Source organism: Procambarus clarkii, chromosome 42 (genome assembly GCF_040958095.1).
Source record: "Procambarus clarkii isolate CNS0578487 chromosome 42, FALCON_Pclarkii_2.0, whole genome shotgun sequence".
NCBI lineage: Eukaryota > Metazoa > Arthropoda > Malacostraca > Decapoda > Cambaridae > Procambarus > Procambarus clarkii.
Window position 1 is genome coordinate 6,816,493 of NC_091191.1, and position 10,305 is coordinate 6,826,797.

Consider the following 10,305-nt stretch of genomic DNA (forward strand, 5'->3'; position numbering starts at 1 on the left):
CGCCGGCGCCAGGAATCGAACCCGGGACCACAGGATCACGTGACCACAGCGTGCTGTCCGCTCAGCCACCGGCCCCTGTGTCGTGCACACCCAAGGGTGTGTGTGTAATTACGTAAGTATAATTACCAAAGTGTAGTTACAGGATGAGAGCTACGCTCGTGGTGTCCTGTCTCCTCAGCTCGCTTTGTCATATAACATATAACGCTTTGAAACTACTGACGGTTTTGGCCTCCACCACCTTCTCATCTAACTTGTTCCAACCGTCTACCACTCTGTTTACAAAAGTGAATTTTCTTATATTTTTCCGGCATCTTTGTTTCGTGAGTTTAAATCTAAATGTATGTGTGTGTGTGTGTGAAGGCGGGGGGGGGGGGGGGGGGGTTACAGGAAGAATTGCGTCCAATCTTTCCAGTACTCTTTTTGTCACATAACGCTTTGAAACAACTGACGGTTTTGGCCACCACCACCTTCTCGTATAACTTGTTCCAGCCGTCTACCACTGTGTTTGCAGCGTATTAACCTAACCAAACCCTATAGCAATTTTTTCAGGAGTTATGCTGGACTAGAACCTGGACCAAAGGTGGTTGAAGCCCCCATAGTCTACCTTAGATACCACAGCCTATCTATAAAATCTCGACTGAATCCTCATTAGTTTTGTGCCATTTGTAAACATTGATATGAAGAAGCCAATTTGATCTTGTCAGGACGTTTCCATAGAAACAGGATGGGTCCGAACACCGACCCCTTATCGTACTCCAATCGTAATTTCTCTTCACTGATGTGTACCCACACCTAATGCTATTCACCTAATTGTCTTTCCCGGGGATGAGCTTAGTCTCTTCAGTTCCGCCTCTCAACACTCAATCAACTGGTGTACTGCTGAGCCTATTGGGGCGGTATCATATATATGTATTTGAAATTGTATATGGAGTCTGCCTCCACCACATCACTTCCTAGTACATTCCGTTAATGCGCGTGCATGAGTCCGTGCATGCTTGCTCCTACCTCCCTTCCTAAGTGAATATACTCAAGTGTTGTTGGAAGTGAAGCCCCATATCGTCAGCTGGGCGAGCGTCAGCAAGGGTGAGTAACACTGGGTGCTGGAAAACATCCGTCATGACTCACGCGCCTGTCTCCTGTACATTCAACATCACGCTCTCTGCTACATTACGACAACATGCCCGACGCCATGGCCAGCACCCCATAAACCTATTCAGCATCCAACCTGAATTCAGGTTATAAATCCATAAACCTATTCAGCATCCAACCACCTAGCTAATACTCCGCCTGCTAGCCAGAACTTCACATCATAATTAGTACACAACCTAGCCATTAAACTCCATCACTACCAATACTACATCTTCCCAGTACACTACCTCATATAGCCAATACACCATCATCTAGGCATTACTCCACTTCCTATAGCTAGTGAGTCACCTCCTATAGCTGATACGTAAACTCATAACCTTTGCTCCGTCTTCTAAACTGACTGGTGGGTTAGGTTAAGTTGGGTAAGGTTAGAAATATCTTAAAATCTGTTGACGAATCGACGTATCGTGTGGGGCGTGACGTGGCCCCTTCTTTTGATTATATGTTCTTCGTGGCTGTTCTTGGAACCATGTTTAGTGCTCGTTTGAGGCTCTTCGTATCTGACCGATGTTAAAACAAGTAGAAATTTACCTATTGGCCCTGATGGGGACAGGAATTCTGCGACTTGTCAAAGGCCACCCTCATTATTCCTGAAGATTTTTTTCAAGCGGAATTTTGAAAAGTATTAGTACTTGGTATTTTAGGCTTCGGTGGGTACATGTACCCATGGGATTCTGGACGCTAATTAACCTCCTCAATCCCCTATATGTTCACAACCTTTACCCTACTGCATTCAAATTTAAGAACAGCTGCCCTATATATTGTGCTGTAATACAAAATAACGAAAATCCAGAACAGCACTGTGTGTATGAGAATGGAGCCCAAGAGTCCACACCGCGCACCTGTTGGTGGACATGCGCATTCAGGTCCACGTGCGCATGTCAGCGTTAAACTTGTTGCCTGTTCACGTGTTCACGATTCACGCCTGTCCATGTCCTTTATCACTGACCACGTAGCGTCATTTCTTTATACCTAAAGCGGCGGGTAAGAACCTTTATTGACTATTTCAATATGCGACACGCCATACTGCCCGGAACTCTATGCGTGCTAAAATATAAATAAAGTATACACACTGCGCTCAAGGAAGGAATTAAGGAATTGACGAGTCCTTAAATTAAGGAATTAAGGAGTCCTTAAACTAAGGAATTAAGGAGTCCTTAAACTAAGAAATTAACGAGTCCTTATACTAAGGAATTAACAAGTCCTTAAATTAAGGAATTAACACGTCCTTAAATTAAGGAATTAACAAGTCCTTAAATTAAGGAATTAAAGTCCTTAAATTAAGGAATTAACTAATTAACAATTAAAATACTTTAAAGGTAGAAACGCTGCAATAAACACATAATGCCCGGCTGGTGACTACCTGATCCTATTTCCTTGAGCTGTGTCTATTTGTCATGTGGTGTGACGTACCACTGGAGGATCATGGCTACGGTCATCTTCCTTATTTATCAACAGTGGCGACCCAACATAAGATAAGCTTCCAAACCCTTCTTGCACTCAAATGTGAGGCAATGTTGTCTGCATTAATAAGCTTTATATTAGAGTACATCCAGGCGTTACAGCTAATTGTTATGGTGAGTGGATGTGAGTTCTGACAAGGATCTCTTTATATCCGTCTTACTCATTGATACAGCTTACTTTGTCATGGACAATATAAACCGCAAATAGCTGTATTATACAGTAGTATGAGTCCACGTAGTGTATTTTTCTCATTCAGTATGCCTAAAGGGGAGGAGGAAAATATGAATTCTACAAGATGCGATAAGATAAATAAGGGTAGAATTGTTTACACACTCGCCTCGCTTGCGAGAGGACTCTGGTTCGAATCCTGGGTAGGGTGGTTGAACGCGACACCGTTCCTTTCACTGATCGCCCTTGTGCACCCAACAGTAATTGGGGACCTGGATTTGAAACAGAATGGAGGATTGTGTTCTGGGGAAAACGTAGCACTGAACCGGTTCCATACATAATACATATCAAATAGTCCGAGAAAGATGCTAATATGAGGGCTTGAATAAACTGGAAAACTTGCACACAGCTGGCGTAGTAGTGTAGGCTATCTATTGCGTTCTTGAGTATACTTGACCCCTCCCTCTCTCCTTATCTTGGTTTGGTGTTGGGAAGCCTACCAACCGCTGGAAGATTATTATGACAACCACTGTAACTTACTGACCAAATCGTCTGACACCCCTCTGTTAAAGATACTAAAATTGACTAACAATGCACATAATGAAATTGAAATAGAATATATCTACAACTTTATTTCCAAACCAGTACTGTATATGTGTGTATGTTCAGTGATATACACACCAAGAGATTTCTCGGTTTACATATAGTACTGAATATTAAGAGTTTACTGTAGTCCTTGTCGATGTTGGTCGACAAGGACCTAAAGTCTAACACCACTTCCATTACACTTTACTGTTCTAAAGAATGTATATTATGCTTTTTAATGAGTCTCGGGTAGTGCAGTTGGATTCCTTCTCGGCTCACAATCGGGAATCCTGGATTAGGATCCCGGGCAGGACAGAAATGGTTGAGCACGTTTCCTTTCACCTAATGCCTTTGTCAACATTTGTCAACAGTTATAAGGTTGCATCCTGGAGAGGGTCAGTAGTTCAACTTTGGGGTTATCTCGATATAAGCCTAACGCATATATACATAGGCTGCCTGTGCCAGACAAATTAAAATATTGAATTTCTGCTCATAAGGAGGGTTATAATGTTCCTAATTATCTTTGCTATTCTCTTATGTGCAGTTTCTTCCAAACAAAACTGCATAATGTAATTGGGTTTTACGATGATACTTCAAACTTTGAATACCGAATTAACATAATTGGGTGTGAATTGGACCAGCCTTGCATGCACCAGTAGGTCTACTACAGAGTTCTTTATTTAGGCTCTTAAGATCACTGTTAAACGTGAATAAACTGTTCCAATTCATTTATTGATATCCAACACTGTCCTGCCAAGCAGTCATATACCGCCTTAAAAAACCTCTTACACTGGTACGCCTACAACAGTTAACATTATATATATCTACAGAAGGCACCGTTAGTGTGCTTAAATTATTAAGTTTTATGGTTTAAAATAAGCATACGCATCCGCGATGAGTAAAATATCATGTGAAAACACACGAAAGTGATGTCCAAGTCGATACATAATGTTTTAGTAATAATTTTTTAGAATCCAATGTTTTTACTAACAAATTGAAGTTATCCTCATTCAGTACATTATTAGATATTTGTATTTATATGGATTTTAGTTAATATCGATTCTTTATTGTACGGACAGCATCTAGAGCAGGTCTTAAGCGATTACTGAAGCAGAGCGAAATTAGACTGTAATATATGTATACAATTATAAATAAAATTTCATTGACTATTTAACAATTGTGATAACACCATAATTGTAACAAATATATAAATAAAAAAGTATGGATACGTTTAAATAATGAAAATTAATCAAATAATTTGGGTAGCTGTAGGTATCTTAGCGAGCAGCAGGAGGCGTCAAGGGGTCAAAGGCCAACACGTGAGCGGAAGTGACGCACTGGACATCAAGGCCACGCTAGCCAATCAGCGACCACCGACTACGTCACCAACGAGTCATCCCCACTTCTTAGAACGTGAACAAATTTCGCGGCAAGCCAAGTTAATATATTGTCTAATATACAACCATGCAACATTTATAATAATATTATTGCAATACTGTTTTAATTTAATATTCAAATCGAATATAAGTTGAGAAAAGCTTACATGACACATTAATGTTCTTATAAGTTCCCGCTAAAATGGGCGTAGGAGTGAGGTCGGCGGTATATATAAGTCAGGCGGCCTGGCGGGTCAGCCTCAGTACAGTGACAAGAGCCGTGATCTACCACGCCAACAACCACCAAGTTTTCTCCAGGCAAATTTTAATCGGTAAGTTATAAAGCAATGTTTCACAATTGAAAACTTGACTTCATGGTCCGTACATGATTAATTTGTAAATTGGTTTATAATGCTTGAAGTGTTAATTTTTAATTTAATGATTAGGTGATCTTGTGAATAGTGAGTGATTTGAGGCTATGGTGGACAGTTAAGTTATGGATGCCCGTGCCTACTTACCTTCAAACACTTGTACACTTGTGCTATTTATGTAGTTGTAACAACTTGTTGTGCAGTTGCAACATATAGAAGTAATCCTCTATCAGCTACTGAAAATTGGTTTTCGCTACAATGAGGCAGTTTTGAGTTTTGCCCGAAACGCTGTGCGTACTAATGGCTTTAGGTATAGTATAGTATATACTAGCTCTACCTAAAAATCCAACATTCTGTTTGAACTCATTTTGAATGAATGTTAACTATTTGTCCTGTCATTTAATTGTGGCATTGACAGGTAGACGATTCCTTAGGTTTACTGCCATATAGGTAGAAAAAGGATCTATTATCGATCGTACATTGTGGCTTGAGCTTTATTTTTCTTTTGGCCCTTGTGTAACATTGACCGTTTGAACTGTAAATAATCATCAAATGGCACCAAGCCGGGAAGACTGTGACGCCAGGACCGTTTGAAGAAGTAGTCTGGATTTATCGTCTTGTTTATTCAAAAGATAATGATTGTTGACGTGATATGTTGACTATTTTATAGTAGAATTTGGTTAGGCTTCCTGGTGTTTTAGGATAGACCCGCGTATGTAGTTTAGTTTCTTATAATTTGACTCGTTTACGGGAGTTTAGCGCGACCAGCTGTGTTGATCGGACTTACCAGGCTTGAATAATGATGAGCAATGTGTCGGAAAGATCTATAGTCAGGACCACTAACACTTGGCAGACTCGCAGCCTATATTTAACGTTATGCGCCACGTTTGTTAACCTCTCTAAGGTCTACTAGTCACCTTTGTTTTATTTTTGTAATTTCATGTTGATAAATAAAATATTAACCATACGTGACTTTAATAAAATAGTTTGAATGAAGGAAAGATAGATGTATTGCGACCACGGAACAAATTAATTACCATTAGAAACCCTACCCACCCCCACCCACCAAAAAAATTATCTGGATAGTTATTTAGATATTTGATGGTCTGAAAGCATTATGATTTCAGTAATAATCTACATGTAAACTGGCAAGTGAACCCTTGTCCTAAATAGACATTATTCTCTAGTTATAACTCAATTGTATTATACACACATTACAATAGCGTTATACATCAACTTAACAAATCCACAAGGGCCGTGATGAGGATTCGAACTTACGTCCGGGATGTGATCCCTGACGCACCTTAGTCGGTTGTGCCACGACTTGGTAAAAGAATTACAACCGCGAGTGCTACTGCCCTCACACGGCAACCCGTCCTCTTAAAAATAACGTCACTTTTGGCTCGTACACACGGATCCCGCAGCCTCGCACACACACAAACCGGGGTTTTACACAATTCCTCCCCCATGGCACCCGGGCTCTGTCAACAAGCTCTTCTACCTCTTCGCCCTTACTTAAATAGAAGAGGTAGAATAGCTTGTTGAGAGAGGTGCATGGGGGAATTGTGTAAAACCCCGGTTTGTCTTGGAGAGGCTGCTGGATCAGTGTGAGGGCAGTAGCACTCCCGGTTGAAATTCATTTGCCATGTCATGGTGCAGTCGCCTAAGGCGCGTGAGGGATCATCCCGAACGTAGGTTCGAACCCTCATCACAGCTCTTGTAGATTTGTTCATCTTATTATAAATAGCTGGTGTAAAATATATATGTAAATGATGAAAGTTTTCTTAGAATTTGGTTTTCTGTTCTTTATCGTCTCTGCTCTTTATCTTGCTTAAACATAAAGGCAAGTGAGTAATTATAAATTAAAGGAAAGTGGTATTCATACAAAACGTAAGCGACCGCTTGTCTCCCATCTTGCTTGGATGTGGCTAGTTAAAGTTCAAGTATGTTTGAGACAAGAAAAAATACATCTCAAAGGGGTAAAGTAGCTTAGGCTATTTCTACCCCCCCCCTCCCTGGGTGTGGCTAGTGTCAAGACTATTTCATGGGGGGGGGGGTTATAAATTACTTTTTGAGGGGGTGTGGTTGTCGCATGGGGTTTCGTATAGTATGATCCATCCATACTCTGTCCACCACTATTTTAAATCGCTCACATGTAGTGTTCTGCACTCCAACACGACTATTAGCATTGTATACCATGCAAATTCTAAAAGTTTTAGTTTAAATGTGTTAGTGAGTGGTGATTTTTTTCCTGCAGGTCAAGATGCGTATGTCGTGGTTCCTTGGGGCGGCGCTGCTGGTGGTGGCTCTAGCACAGGCGTTTGCTGTGCCCGTTGACGAAAACAATAATCCCGAGGAAAAGTAAGTTTACATCACGGCATACTATTGTGCATTTATTTTCGCATTATACTGTACTTTATTTTTATAAAGAGTTGACATGAATGACAATGGAAGCAGGATGGCCTTCATCTATTTAACGCTAATAAATGTAAAATTCTTGCCATCTTCTTTCTAGTAAAACTTTTTTTTTTTACTTTAGTGCATTTATTATGCACCTTATACCTATTCTGTGAGCGGTATTGGAAAAAGATTAGACAAGCCATAATGGATGTAACATCTAAAGTTTCAATTGGTTTTTCTTACAGAAGTACTGGATCAAAGACGTTTCATGCTGTGAGGGCGTTCTTCAGACCCGTGACTGATTATTTCTTCAAGAAACTACCAAACAAGACCCCTTCAGATGTTGCCACTGATGTCAAGGAACAGGTAAATTGATGTAAAGTCAAATTCATGCACTTTTATTTGACTTCCATTTATGTTTTAAAATTGTACGTGAATTTCTAGGGACTTTTAAGTTAGGCGATTGAATGTTGTGGTATTTAATGTTTATACCCAAAACATTTCAGGCGACTGAGGTAAAGGAATGGGCACAGGAGAACCAGGCGGTGCAGTCACTAGTCTCCTCCCTCACACCAGTCAAGAACTGGCTCAAGGTACTGTGTTGAACCTGTCGAACTTTTAAATTTTTTGTATTTTTTTTTTTAACTTTTTGGTCGGAACAAAATGCAATGGCTATATCTACATTAGTTTAAGTGTAAATATTCTGTTAATCATTTAATTTAGCATTAAATGTGAAATGACGGCCGACTTTTTCTTTAAGTAGCTGTTATATTTGCAGGATAAGGCCAACGTCCTGAAGGATACGACCTTTAAAGAGATGTATGAGGACGTTAAGACGCGAGTAAGCAACTTGGATGAAAGGATTGGAACCTGGATCCAGGAGCATAACACCAAACAATAAACTCCATCCTTCCTTCCTCACCCCCCCCCCCCCCTTTCCCAAACCTTTCATTCCATCCTTATCTCCCCCCCCCCCACTACCACCTCGCACATCTACATTACCATCTTCACCTCATTCGTGTAATTTTGTTATCAGTCAGACAAATGTTACCATTAGGCTGTTCAAATACTTTATAGTTAATTTTCTAGTATTTACATTTAATACAGTTTTGGTTGAAATCCACTTGTTAGGCTTCATAATAAATTATGAAATTATTATTTTAATTTATTGTCCCGGTGTTCTGACATGTATTCTGAAACTTTATTGATTATGTCACTCAGGCTTCAATCTGAGATCTATGCATTTCTGTGGTTTCTACATAAATTTTATTTCCTTCAAATTGTTTTAATGGAGGATGAGAGTACAGAATATCGGTTTTATGCTTATTTTGCAAGTGGTAAATTTATATAAATTTTGCAACACCACAATATCTAAGCTGTTGTATTAAAAGATATATTTCTCGAAATAGCTCGCAATGTATTGCAAATATTTAAGAAATACTGTAAATATGAATGGTTTGTTTTCAGCCATCGCTATCACTTATAATTGAGAATGCAATGAAGTTCAAAAGGTATGGCAGGCTTCTTTACCATTCTATGAAGACACTTAAAGATTTAAATACTTGGTTGCACAGTAAGCCTCGTTCTGTCAGGGATCCCAGACGGGAAAAATGGTTGGGCAAGTTTTTTCATTTAATTTAAAACAAACGGTTCAATCATCAAGGCAATTGTCAATGGCAAATTTGTAGAATATTGCGGATGACAATATGGTTAGTTTACGAAAGGAAGAAATGTTGCTGTATATAGAAATTCTTAATTTCCACTGCAGTTCCATTTATTGAGTGGCTCTGCATATAGCGACATTTCTTGTTTAGTCAATGTTTTGTTCAACTGGTGCTGGTGGCATAACATTGCAAATGAGGTGCGAAGGCGCAACAAGAGATCAGTTGGACAAGGAAAGTCGACTTGGGAGCATGTGACTCGTCCTAGTGTTACATAGAAGTGTAGCGTGGGAATATTAGGCAACGCTTCCCTGAAAACAAAATTGGGCGGACTTCGGAAGATGAAGCAGCAGTCAAGGTAATGTGACCTAACACTGAATAATTATTTGTTTTCTCGGGTACGGGACTCACTCCTTGTATCTAGGTCCTCCTCCTTCCCAAGGTGGAACTGTAGACCTTCCCCAGGATGCTATCTCACAAGTTCAACACCTGGGCATTTGTTTACTGCTAGGTAAACAGGTGTTAATTTGTTGGATGGTCTAAAATATTTTTATTAGCTCTGAATATTTCCGAATTTAAAGATTGGCAAGTAGCTATCAAGAGATATGAAGACTGGAAACAGTATGGGGCGCAAAACAACTATCGTTATATGCTACCAAGAGCAAAACAAGACAAACAATGCCAAATACTTAATTCAAGGACTTTCTCGCGAGACAAGCGACCGAATTAAATCGGGGAGTAAACTCCAGTGTTCAAGGCTACGCAACATTAATGTGATCTAACTTTACCGAAACATGCGAAATAAAAAAGGTGGTGGGGAAGGGTAGCAGTTTTAATAGTAGTACTCTGGCAAGTGTTATGTAAACTCTAGAAATTTGCAAGTAATTAACAAGGGAAGGTGACTGGCAGTGCGCACTAGCAACAACATTCGGTATACCTCGGTAGGGTTTCGGGCAATGTCTGAAAATATTAATGAATTATTGAGTTGCCCAACTAATTTGTTCATTCAATTACAATGACATAAGGTATACATGGATACCTTAAGGGTCATCTTCGGCAGGGGGTGCAAGCTACTAGATACACTTAAAAGCCTAAGGTTTGCAAGAGTAATTTCAAAGTATTATTGAAGGA

At 39.8% G+C, this 10,305-nt stretch overlaps 2 protein-coding genes across 2 annotated transcripts in view; both read left to right on the forward strand.

Moving 5' to 3' along the window:
• The first annotated feature begins 4,935 nt into the window (after window positions 1-4,935).
• On the forward strand, window positions 4,936-8,669 carry LOC123770307 (uncharacterized). Its single transcript, XM_045762036.2, has 5 exons — window positions 4,936-5,074; window positions 7,371-7,474; window positions 7,759-7,879; window positions 8,020-8,106; window positions 8,292-8,669. Exons 2-5 carry the CDS (start codon window positions 7,377-7,379, stop codon window positions 8,412-8,414), a joined length of 429 nt encoding a protein of 142 aa, XP_045617992.1. The 5' UTR covers window positions 4,936-5,074; window positions 7,371-7,376; the 3' UTR covers window positions 8,415-8,669.
• Window positions 8,670-8,813: 144 nt separating this feature from the next.
• E(Pc) (Enhancer of Polycomb) overlaps window positions 8,814-10,305 on the forward strand; it is a 112,939-nt gene continuing 111,447 nt past the window's right edge. The window contains exon 1 of the mRNA XM_069339867.1: window positions 8,814-9,532. The gene's annotated coding sequence lies outside the window, so the exon portion shown is untranslated. The remainder of the gene's footprint in view (window positions 9,533-10,305) is intronic.